General features: G+C 33.3%; 3 protein-coding genes across 7 annotated transcripts in view; all 3 read left to right on the top strand.

Annotated features, from left to right (window-relative positions):
- LOC140920549 (disease resistance protein RPS5-like) overlaps positions 1-4,988 on the top strand; it is a 23,292-nt gene extending 18,304 nt beyond the window's left edge. For all 5 annotated transcript variants that reach the window (XM_073368881.1, XM_073368883.1, XM_073368879.1 and 2 more), the window contains one exon: positions 3,328-4,988. In XM_073368881.1, coding sequence (XP_073224982.1) covers positions 3,328-4,797 — 1,470 coding nt within the window. In that variant the 3' untranslated portion in view covers positions 4,798-4,988. The remainder of the gene's footprint in view (positions 1-3,327) is intronic.
- LOC140920332 (uncharacterized) lies at positions 4,882-6,519 on the top strand. Its single transcript, XM_073368587.1, has one exon. It carries the CDS (start codon positions 4,882-4,884, stop codon positions 6,517-6,519), a length of 1,638 nt encoding a protein of 545 aa, XP_073224688.1.
- On the top strand, positions 5,128-9,082 carry LOC101509080 (uncharacterized). The gene is made up of 8 exons (XM_004499538.4): positions 5,128-6,429; positions 6,785-7,425; positions 7,519-7,617; positions 7,733-7,834; positions 8,058-8,138; positions 8,275-8,332; positions 8,427-8,582; positions 8,664-9,082. Exons 2-8 carry the CDS (start codon positions 6,928-6,930, stop codon positions 8,807-8,809), a joined length of 1,140 nt encoding a protein of 379 aa, XP_004499595.3. The 5' UTR covers positions 5,128-6,429; positions 6,785-6,927; the 3' UTR covers positions 8,810-9,082.
- Positions 9,083-13,093: the final 4,011 nt, after the last annotated feature.

Genomic DNA, 13,093 nt, shown 5'->3' on the forward strand with positions numbered 1-13,093 from the left:
GTCAACTCACTGTTATGGAGAATCGTCTAAGTTTGCTCTCCAACAACTCTCAGAGTAGCCGGCAAGGTCTCAGTTGACAAATCTGAGTAAAAAAATATTTCCAAAACTTTAGAGAAATTTATTCTAAAGTTTAACTACCTCTAGGAAACTATCAACATCATTTAAATATACTCTAAACACGAAATAAGATTTTTACTCAAAACTACATTTTTCTATGAATTCATACTAGGATTAGAGTTGTGCATTTACCTCAATGAGTGTCAATAAACCACTTTCAAGAGATGTGTACCCTTTTCCTTCCTTAGAACACAAACCCTAACCCAAAAATTCCAACCAAAAGAATTTGTAGGAGTTTGAGAAATTAAACTTGTGGGGATGTTAAATCTCTTTTAAGGATTGAGGGTTTGAGTAATAGGGTGAGAAGAAGCAAGGAGAAGAGAAGGAGAAGAAAGAAAGAAAAAACAACAAAAAGGGGGAGGGGAGTGTGTGCCGAGAGGGAGAGAGAGAAAATTTGGAGAAAATGAGGGAGTGAGAATGAGTAGGGTTAATTTGTTTTTATTTATTATTATTATTATTATTATTATTATTAATTATTATTATTATTATTATTATTATTATATTTATTTATTTAAATTTTTGGCACGGGACGTGTCAACTTGCCTTGCTGCTCCCATGATTTCTCAATTTTAAAGGGAATCTATTTTCATAAAAGTCAACGTCATTTAACTCTATGATCACTTTTGCATTTAGGTCATAAAACATATACACTTTGTTGTTTACAACATACCCAATGAATACAAATTCATAGGCTCTACTAGCGAGTTTAGCTCGCTTGGGATTGGGGATTCTGGCATAAGTCAGACAACACCAAATTCGAGAACAAGACAAGTTCAATTTTCTTTTCTTCAAAATCTCATAAGAAAATGTTTTGTTTTTAGAGTTAGGAACTCTATTCAAAACATAGCAAACAATCAATAAAGTTTTACCCAACTAATGAGATACAGTTTCAGAGTTAAACATAATAGAAACAACTAGTTCATTAAGAGTTTTATTCTTTCTTTCAGCTTTTCCATTCATTTCAGAAGAATATGGTGCAGTAGTTTCATGTATAATTCCTTGCAGTTTATAAAAATCATTAAACATACTACAATCATATTCAATTCTTCTATCACTACGAAACTTTTTAATCTTTCTACTAAATTGATTTTCAATTTCAGATACAAAGATCATAAACATGTCAAACGCTTCACTTTTATTTTTCATTAGATATACAAAAGTATAGTCAAAACAATCGTCAATAAAAGTGATAAAATAACATTTTTTTCAAATGACAAAGTCTAGCATGCCAAATGTTAAAATGAGATAACAGGTAACCAAAAGGATACATTTTATTATTTTCAACATTTAATTTAAATGTACCATTAGCGGCGTACCATTTCCCAACAAAAATACCATTTTTTGAAATAGTGTACAAACCTGCCCCAGTAGATTGAGTAAACTCTTCCTTATTCAGAAGAAAACCAAAAACCAAAATTTTCCTTATTTCTGCAATGTGCATATGTCCTTCAGAATTAAGGTCTTTCCAGAGGTGAACATTAATTCGACATCTCCAATACCAGTAAAATTAGTGGTGTGAGAATCTCCCAACAACACTTAGAACACTTTCTTATCTTGAACATTTGTGTATGTTTTTAACATAGCACGATTATAACAGACATGGCGAGAGGCACTAATTTCTATTCACCATCTCTGTTCCACCAACAATGTTGATTTTAGTTATCATAGCTATAAATTTCTCTTCTATCAAGTTAGTCTGTTGAGCAAAGCTTGGCCTGTTCCTGCACTTGCTAGAGTCATTTCCCACATTTAAAGCAGAGAAATGGTGGGATAGATTCATTTCTAGGAAGTGATTGTTGCTTTATAATTGAGACCTTTAGAGGATTTCTATTCTTGTTGTTGTTCTTTAGATTGTGGTTCTGATTCTTAAATTGTTTGTCGATTGGCTTCAGAACTTCCTCGATGAATTTCTTCTTGTTGTTTACGGGATTCTTCCTCAATTCGGAGGCGGATTATTATAATATCTAGTGAAAACTCTTTTGTTTTATGCATGAGAGAATATTTAAAATATTTGATAGAGGGACAAAAACTATCGACTTTTAAAATAAAGGGACAAATTTTGTGAATTGTTAAAAATAGAGGGACCAAAATTGCAATTAAGCCAAAAATATAATTCTTACAAAGGTAATCATTATGTTCCCATTGAGTTAATTCAACAACATTCTTATCATTTTCTGTTTGTTCAACTATTTCTGGAACAATAGGAGTGTCATCTTTTAGAAAGTTGGCAACCTTTTTCATGGTTAAGAAAAATAGCATTTTTGTTTCCATCGTTTGAACTAAAATCCCTCAAACCAAAACGGTTTATTGAAATCAGAATACGTAGAACCAGACCTAGTAATTTCGTCGGTATACATGACAAAAAGAAACGTCTTAAAATTGTTGTTTTTGAATTTCGAAAAAATGTTTGAAATTATTTTCAACCACCGATGATATTACTGAGTGAGTTTCCGACGAGGTCGCTCTCTTTAAGGCGTTTCACGGTACTTTCCAAATTGTGTAAGGCAGACTATCAACCACGAAGTCCACATAATAAAACAGCTAAGACAAAAATGTATCGGAGTTCTACTGCACCGCCACTCATAATATAGTACTATGACCACTCTCGAATTGTGAAACAAAAAGAAATATTCAAATTAAGTATATTAAGAAATATTGTTGATCGCATCTATGCAATCTCAATAAAAATTAAGTCTATGGTTAAAATTACCCTCAATCACTAATAAATTGGATCATTAGAAATATAAAAAATTATACTAAATGAGAGTAGTTTAGAGATGTCATCATTAAGGCCTGGTTTGATTAAAATTAGCATATAATTGATAAGGTAACTGATAGTTTATGAACTTATAGTTGATAACGGATGAACTAGATTGATTGCAGATAAACTAATTAAAATGTTTGGTAAAGTTCACTAAACTGTTATTTTAAAATATGTTCAACATATATGTAAATGTTACAATTTTTTTATGGAGGATCTGATCTTTGATATTCCTGAAATTATAACATACAGCAAAACTACAAAAATAGAAGAAACCAATATAAACAACTACAACTATAATTAAACTACTCTTTTATTATTTATTTTGGTAATCATACCTTTCATTTTATATTTGGTGCTCGTAAAACTTAGACTAAAAATTAAATAACGTCTATTTGAAGCTTTGTTGAGCATATATGGCTAATATTGATCTATTGAAATTGATTTAGATGGAGAGTTGCTTGGCTGAATTGGGGAAGACATATGTGGAAAAATTGATAAATAGGGTAACAGCAGAATTACGTTTTGTATTTTGCTTCACATGCATTGCTAAGGAATTCGAAGAAAAAAAACCTGAGTTGGAAGCTGAAAGAAAAACTATGGAGCAACGTGTTCAAGTAGCAGTAAGTGAAGGTAAAGTCATTCGGGCTAATGTTCTTCATTGGATAAAGAAAGTTGATAAGCTGATTCAAGAGAACACCAAAACAAAACAAACATGTTTTTTTGGATTTTGTCCTGATTGCATAGGGCGATATAAAAGGGGAAAGGAGTTGGTAAATATGACAGAGGAGATTAAATCGTCAATAGAAAAGGGAGAAATATTTGAAATTATTGATCTTCCTCAATCTCTTCCAGGTTGTGGTTATTATTCATTGGACTATTACATTCAATTTAAAGGCAGAGAGTCAAAATACAAAGAACTATTGGATGCACTAAAAGATGACAACAACTATATGACCGGATTGCAAGGGATGGGGGGCACCGGAAAAACTACATTGGCCATAAAAGTGGGTAAAGAACTAGAGGAATCTAAAAAACTCGATCATGTCATTGATACAACAGTGTCATTTACTCCTGATATAAAAAAGATTCAAGATGATATTGCTGGACCTCTAGGATTGAAATTCAATGATTGTAATAACTCAGACCGACCCAAAATACTAAGGAGCAGATTAACAAATGGTGAGAAAATTCTTCTTATTCTGGATGATGTGTGGGATCAAGACACCTCTCTTGATTTTGATAGAATAGGAATTCCAAAACGAGACAATCACAATGGTTGCAGAGTTCTTATAACCACACGTAGTAAACGAATACTCGATACAATGAATTGTGATAAGAAAATTGAATTGGAGATCTTATCTGATGAAGATGCATGGATCATGTTCAAAAATTATGCCGGTATAAACGATAGTTTTTCAAATAGTTTGACCAGTAAGGGACAAAAAATTGCTCGCAAATGCAAAGGATTACCGGTTGCAATTGCAGTAATTGCCAGAAGTTTAAAGGGCCAACAACATCGCAAGCATGAGTGGGATGCGACCTTGAAATCCTTGAAGAAGCATGTGTCCATGCCTAATGTTGATGACGATGTGGTTGGAATTTATAAATGTTTGAAGTTTAGCTATGATTATATGAAGAATAAAAAAGCCAAGGAATTGCTCCTCTTATCTTCTGTATTCCCAGAAGATGAAATAATTTCTGTTGAAATTCTAACTAGACTTGGCATTGGAATGGGCCTTTTTGGGGAGGATTATCGCAGCTACAATGATACCCGAATCGAAGTAGTTGTTGCCAAAAATAAACTCATAGATTCTTGTTTGTTGTTGGATGTCGTTGATATCGAAAACAAAGAAAATGTCAAAATGCATGATTTAGTTCGTGATGCGGCTCAATGGATTGCGAACAAAGAGATTTGAAATGTTAATTTATCTATCAAAGAACAAAAGCTATTGGTTCAAAAAGAAATAAATATTAAATATTTATTTTGTAAAGGGAAGGACATGGATTTGTTTTCTTGTAAATTTGAGTGCTCCAAACTTGAGACTTTAATTGTTCACATAGATACTAAGTTTGAATGTATCGAAGTCCCAAATTCTTTCTTTGAAAATATTTTCAAGTTTCGAGTTTTATACTTTAAAAGTATTGACATAGTGAACCCTCTATCATTACCACAATCAATTCAGTTATTGACGAATATTCGATCTTTGTTGGTTGAAGGAGTGGATTTAGGTGACATCTCTATTTTGGGAAAGCTGCCAAGTCTTGAGACTCTAGATTTGAATTTATGCGAAATCAATGAATTGCCATTTGAAATTACAAAATTGGGGAAATTTAAATTGTTGTACTTGGATAGTTGTGTAATTCGAAGGAATAATCTATTTGAGGTCATTGAAAAATGCTCATCACTTGAAGAGTTGTATTTCATTGGGAGTTTTAATGCTTTTTGTCGAGAAATAGCCATACCCGAGTTGCAAAGGTATCGTATTTGTAACGACTGGGATATAATGAATTATTCACAATCAAAGTATTTGAGTTTTTGTGCTAGTGATGATGCATTTGTTTTTTCAGAAGAACGGTTCAAGTATTTCATGCGAACAACAGAGTTTCTTCGACTAATAGGAATTAAGAGGGGATGGAGAAATCTCATGCCTGAAATTGTTCCTATAGGTCAAGGTATGGATGATCTTGTTGAGCTTCGCGTGAGTTATATTTCACAGTTACATTGTCTAATAGACTCTATTGGTTCTCAAGTACCAAGTCTTTTGTCCAAGTTGGTTGTAGTAGAATTGGATAATATGGAAAATTTAGAAGAACTATTCAATGGTTCCTTATCTTTTGACTCTTTAAAGAATTTAGAGATGTTATCGATGAAGCATTGTAAAAAATTTCAAAGATTTTTTAATTGCAAGCTAAATCTATGCAATTTGAAGACCTTGATACTAAAGCAATGTCCAATTTTGGTTTCCCTATTTCCATTGATGTCTCAGAATCTGGTGCCACTAGAGAAATTGGAAATAACTAATTGTGAGGAACTGAAAAACATAATAGATGTAAAAAGAGAGGAGGAATCAAGTGAAGAAATAGACGATGGTGATAATGATAACAAGAGGCATGACTCGATTTTTCCAAAACTAAAAGTTCTTGATATTGAGGGATGTCGCCGATTAGAATCGATACTTCCCTTCCTCTCTTCTCAAGATTTTCCAGTACTAGAAGTTATCTCAATAAAAAGATGTGATGGGCTGAAATACATATTTAGCCAATACCAACATGTTGAACTTAAGTCACTAAAACAAATGGAGCTCTTTCAGTTACCAAGTTTCATAGACATTTTTCCGAAATGCTATGATTCCATGTCTTTGCTTGTGAATGAGTCATGTTCCAGTTCCAGAGATGGTTTCAAGGCACAAATACAATTGGACCCTATCAAATGCAATATCTTCTCTTGGCCTTTTATATGTTGTCGTGGTGATAAATTTGGGAGTTCGTCAACAACTAGAATTCCATTGGTTTCTGAGGATCAACCACAGGACTACTCAATCACATCGGTAACCCTCTCACCTTTCGGGTTTATTGTGATACTTTATCTTTTTAATGTGTATCTTGTATATTATTTGATAGCTTTTATGCATATTTAGCAACCCAAACTTGAAGATTTCTATTATAAGTTGAATATGTTTGGAAGTGTTTCAAACACTTCGATGCACTAAATTTATTATAGATAATGTAAGCCTATCTTTAGGACTTATAAAAGAAAAATTTATTATAGATAATGTAAGGCTATCTTTAAGACTTATAATAGAAACGTTATAACTTATATGTTAGCATTTATATAAGTTGTATGCACACGTAAGGAATGTTTAGTATGATTTTTAGTTCCTTTACATTGGGATTACATTACAGGTATCAAATTCACACAATCTTCATATATGGGAACATGCTCAATGTCTTTCGGTACACCCACATCTCATGTGCAATATTAAAAACATTGTGCTGATTCAAATTTTGAAGATAAAACGGTGTTTATCCTGTCTGTTGCTCCAAGAATGTTGGAAACTTTGACAGTTACAAATTGTGATGAATTGAAGCACATAGTGATAGACACCAAAGATCATGACAGTAGTGGCAATAATTGGGGCAATGTCTTCCCTACATTGAAAAGGCTCTACGTTGGAGACGGCATGCAATTGGAATACATATTTGGACACTACACTAATGACCATCAAAATCACACTGAGATTCACCTTCATCTTCCGGCATTGCAATATCTCAATCTTTGCAATCTGCCAAGTTTAGTCGCTATGTGTCCCAAACAATATCGCCCAACATTTCCTTCTTTGAAAGAACTTGAACTAAAAAATTGCTCCCAAGTTGATATCAAATCTATCGGTGATTTCATTATTCATTCAGTTTCTAAATCTCAAGACAGAAGGATTACCTTTGCTATAGATGAAGAAACAAAGGATTACCTTTGGAGTCAACTTCTACAAACAGAAGAATGTCTCACAGGTCAAACCACTAAAGAAGTTGAAGCGGCACCACAGGTCAATACCATTCTATTTACTTAAGCTACTCACTCTTGAATACAATCACCATGACAATGTCTTTGAATCAAACATCCTTTTTTTTTGGTGCAGATACAAATGAAACAAACACCAGAGGCAGAGCATGAATTTGTTGAAAATGTTCCGGATTTAGAGATACCATCAGTTGCAATATTACCAACAAATTCAAAAGTAATTTGCAGGCCATATCAAATTTCTTCTCCATAAAACTCATTCAATAGTCTACGACTTGGTAATGAATGTTATTAATACTTTCATATCAGTAATGCATCTGTTCTTAATACAGGAGTTGGTGAATGAAGAATCAACGAATCAACAGTGTTTGATGAACCAACAACATCCACTTGGAGAAATTGATACTACCACCAAACCTTCTCAAGGAAATAATGTAAATATAGTATCACCTTATTGTGCATATATAAAGCTAAAAAGAAATAGATTTTATTTCAAGTACTTCTTAAAAATACCCTACAGCTTATTTACATTTTCCTCACTATATTCAAGAGGGTTATTCAAAAGGCATATCCCCTATTTTGCATGTTTTCTTTGACTTTTTAATGTAGGAATTGAATTATACTATGAACTTAAACTTCCTTTAAATTTTTATGCAGTGTGTTGAAGAAGGAACTGCATTAACAAATGCCAACACAATAACACCCTCAACTCATTTAGAATTAGTCACTTCATCAAAGGTGAGTGAATAGTACGTAACCAAATTTTCAAACATGTTCTATTGGTTTTCAAAAATTGTTAATATAGTGAGGCTAATCGTATAAAAGTTAATATTTTGGATATGTTGATATAATTTGTTTATTTGAATATGTGTAGGAACAAGATGTTGATGTTAGAGACTCTTTGGGAACTACCAAGACTAATGATGATCAAGGTGAAGATTCTTTGGATAAATTTTATTTTCTTATTACCTCATCACCCTTTTGATTTTTGAAGTTGAACTCTCTCCACTTCCACCTTTTGTTTAGTTTCTCTAAATGATGCTGCTGTTGGGAAAGTAACCTCAACTATTGAGGAACAGTTTCCTAAGGATGATGAATTTAGAGTTTCAAAATCTAAGCCCTCTCCAAGCAATAGCATTCCTTTGCCTCTTGCATTTCAGACTCCTTCCATGCCTTCTAAAGGTATTTACTCCCTTAGTTTTATTTTTAATATTTTGTTTTAGTTCTTTGGAGAGTCTTAACTAGTTTTTTCTTCTCTATTAGGGAACCCTTCTCAAATAGTGAAAGATTTAAGTTCTCCTTCTCTTGTCAGACGGGAGCTTGAGGAACTGGTCTCCAAGAAGCATTTGGATTCCAAGAACTTGTCTTTGTTGACTGACTTTCTTGTTAAGCATCCTTCAATTGCCTAGCTGAGCTATTGAAATTCCTCCTAACCAGTAGCGTGTTGGATGTGTTAGGCTCAAGCCAAAATGAATTTGTTGAGTTATTACTGTTGGAAAAATATTCTAATAGCCAAGAGGGGCACTTAAAGCAGCCTTAGTTTCTAAAATTTCTGCCTCCTTTTGAATGATACTCTCAAAACAGCTTCAGATGAGGTATAAAATTGTGACATATTTCCAAAATATTGGATAATATATGTATGTATAATTCGTGATAAATAACATGAAATTGTTGTTGGTTTAGTGGTTGTGTTAATTGTGTGGAAACATAAGGTCATGAGTATTTTTGAATAATTTCTGCCTTGAAAAGATTAAAAATGAAGATGCACAGCAGCGATTCGAACCCGAATCCTCACGCGAACGGAAACACTGATTAACCAACAGACCAATGCAATGCTTCAATAAATAACTGAACGTTGAATGTATTTAGCGATTCGTAAACAGTGGCAGAACCAAGAATTACAACTTTTCTCAAGTGACATTATTTTTCCTATAAATACGGTCACTTTGGACAAAATGAACACAACGAATTCAAATTTTTGCCATCCATTTTCTTTCACTAATTCTCATATACTAAGTCAACTTATTCTTTTCTAATGCATGAGAAAAGAATAGGTAACATTATTTTGTAACATACTATTGAAAGATATTCTTGGTGTGATAGTGCAAATCATATCAAGGTTTCCAAAGTACCCTGAAGGGGATTCGCTGATTATCTCATTTGCATCCGATTGGTGGGGTCGAATCGAACCTAAAGGCTAGTGTAACAACACGCTTTGAAATTTGCTACATATAATCTTCATCAACAACTTCACTATTAAAGTCTTGCAGCAATTGTCACCAACACAGATCCAACAATCTTTAGGTTCGATTTTATTTTTAATCAATGGCTGCATCACTAAAAGAAATGACTTCTAATTTTGTGAAGTTGGAGAAATTCGATGGAGGAAATTTTATCCGTTGGCAGAAAAAGGTGAAATTTCTCCTTACAACTTTGAAGGTGGTGTATGTTCTGAACACCACAAGACCGCTGAAGAAGGAAGTGCAAACATTAGCAGAAACAAGAGAAAGGCAAAAGTGGGACAATGATGACTATATATGCATGGGCCATATTCTCAACGGAATGTCTGACTCCTTGTTCGATATATATCAAAGCAGCATATTTGCAAAGGAACTATAGGAGAAATTAGAGTCAAAATACATGCAAGAAGACGCTACAAGTAAGAAGTTTCTTGTTTCTCAATTTAATAATTATAAAATGGTTGATAATAAATCAGTAATGGAACAAATGCATGAGATTGAACGTATTCTTAATAACTACAAACAACATAAGATGCACATGGATGAAACCATTATTGTATCCTCCATAATAGACAAACTTCCACCTTCGTGGAAAGATTTCAAAAAATCTATGAAACATAAGAAAGAGAACATATCATTTGAGCAATTGGGTAATCACATTCGTTTAGAAGAAGAGTATCGTAAACAAGATGATACTAAAAACCAATTTTCTCATGAAAAGGTCCATGTAATGGAGGAAGGAAATTCAAGCAAATCTTTTAAGAAAAGAAATCGAGATTTTGATAAATCCCATGAAAAATACAATGGTAATAATGAACAACGAAAGAAAAGAAAAGGAAGTTGTTATCATTGTGGAAAACCAGGAGACTTTGAAAATGAGTGTAGGTTCTTGAAAAAGAAGAACAAAGAGAAGAATTCAAGTGCAACAAAAGATAATCTTGTTGCTGTCATTTCTGAACTCAACATGATTGAAGATGTTGAATCTTGGTGGATACACTCTGGTGCTACCCGCCTTTATTCTCTCTAAAGGTGGTATGTTTGTAGGGAAGGGTTACCTTTGTGAGAATATGTTCAAATGTAATGTTATCAGTAACTATAATAATAATATGATTTCTGCTTATATTGTCGAGTCTTGTGATTTATGGCATATGTGACTAGGACATATTAACTTTAGAAAATTGAATGATATGATGAAATCAAATTTAATTCCGACTTTTGATAAAAATTCAAATCCATGTACTACTTGCATGCTAACTAAAATTACAAGACAACCTGTTAAAAGTGTTGAAAGAAGTTCTAAGGTATTAGATTTAATTCACTCTGATGTATGCGATTTACATGGTTGACCTACAATTGGTGGTAAAAAGTATTTTGTCACTTTTATTGATGATTACTCTAGATTTTGTTATGTTTATTTAATGCACTCTAAGAATGAAGTTTTAGACAAATTTAAAATATTTAAAGCACAAGTAGAACTTCAACATGAAACTTTTATTAAGTGATAGAGGAGGAGAGTTCTACCATCCTGAGTATTTTGAGTCCACTGGTATTGTGCATCAAACAACTGCACCATATTCCCCACAACAAAATGGAATTGCAGAAAGGAAAAATAGGGTATTAGAAGAAATGGTGAATGCCATGTTATCCTATTCTGGTCTATCTAAAGGTTATTGGGGGTGAAGCCATGTTAACTGCATGTTATTTGCTAAATAGAGTTCCCAATAAAAGGAACAAGATAACCCCATATGAACTCTGGAAGAAAAGAAAACCCAATCTTAACTACATAAAAGTTTGGGGATGTAGAGCAATTGTTGAATCTTCTTAGTGTCGTGACCAACAATCAACATGTCATCCACATATAACAAGAGAATAATATAATCACCATCAGAGAATTTCTTGACAAACACACAATGGCCAGAAGTAGTTTTACCGTACCCATGTTTCTCCATGAAAGAATTAAATTTCTTGTACAATTGTCGATGTTCTTGCTTGAGCCCATACAAGCTTTTCTTCAATTTACACACAAGTTGTTTTTTACCTTGACTCTGAAACCCTCTAATTGCTCCATATAGATCTCTTCCTCCAAATCACCATGAAGGAATGTAGTTTTCACATCAAGTTGTTCTACTTCTAGGTTCAAACTAGCTGTTAACCCAAACACAACTCGAATAGAGGACATCTTCACCATAGGTGAACAAATTTCATCAAAGTCAATACCTTTTCTCTGATTAAAATCTTTCACAACCAATCTTAATTTGTATCTTGGTTGAGAACTAATCACTTCTGTCTTTATCTTGTATATCCATTTGTTCTTGAGTGCTTTTCTTCCATTAGGGAACTTTACCAAATCAAATGTGTGATTCTCATGCAAGGAATTCATCTCTTCTTGCATGACATTCAACCACTTTTCTTTATCAATGATGACTCTTCATCATATGCATATTTTCCCACTGTTTTAGTCTTATTTATCCTCAATCATCAGTTAAATTAAGGATTTATTTGATATATTTTGTTGATTTTTGTTCTTTGAGTTAATAAAATATTTTGTGTTTTTATTTCGTTAATTAAGTAGGAATTTTTCATAATTTTACATTGCGTTTTGTTTTAGTGCAGTGCTGAATTTTGGTGAGAAATCAACATGATATATGTAGAGTATTTCAGCCATATCTGGAGTTGTAGATGTCCAATTGGAGTCAAACCAAGTGCAAACGAAAGCTAGGATCCATAGGTACAACTTTCATGAAGACACTGGAACCCAATTCAGACTCGAAAGAGGAGAAACATGCAATATACGCCGGACATCAGATGTTGAGCGCTTGGAGCGCGCCCAAGCGCACCTAAAGCGCTTTTTTCCAGCATTTGCTACTGCCCGAACGCGCCTGGAGCGGGTTTTCCGCGTCTGGGGCGCGCGACACGCACAAGAAACCATAAAAACGCAGATTTTTACTGTTTTAGGGATCTTTATCACTATTGGGAAGTTGGTAGACTTGTGCCCTAGCATAGAAACTCAAGGACGACCGTTTCTAACGCCATTGAAGCAGTTTTATCAAGAATCATCCATGAATCATTCTTGTAATTCTTCTTTAATCCTTATCTTTTGTATCTCTGTCATGAGTAACTAAACCCTATTTGTTAGGGATGAGTGTAACCAGATGAAACCCTTATTTTTCTGATTTGATTTCTAGTTATATGAATGAGTTTATTGAATTGTTTTTCTCATCTCTGTGCTTAATGCTTTTTATTGCTTGATCAACATTAAAATGTTCTACGATTTGTATTTTGAAACGGAAGTGGACTTTACGAATGCTTGAGATGAGAAATTCATGAATTTGTAGTCTAGGGATAGATGCAGGTCATGAAACCAATTAAATTAGTTGCAAAGCAATAATTTACAAGAGAATTTCTATACGGTAATGCTTAATTCTAATCTTAAATCTACTAAGGAATTAGGGG

Source organism: Cicer arietinum, chromosome 5 (genome assembly GCF_000331145.2).
Source record: "Cicer arietinum cultivar CDC Frontier isolate Library 1 chromosome 5, Cicar.CDCFrontier_v2.0, whole genome shotgun sequence".
NCBI lineage: Eukaryota > Viridiplantae > Streptophyta > Magnoliopsida > Fabales > Fabaceae > Cicer > Cicer arietinum.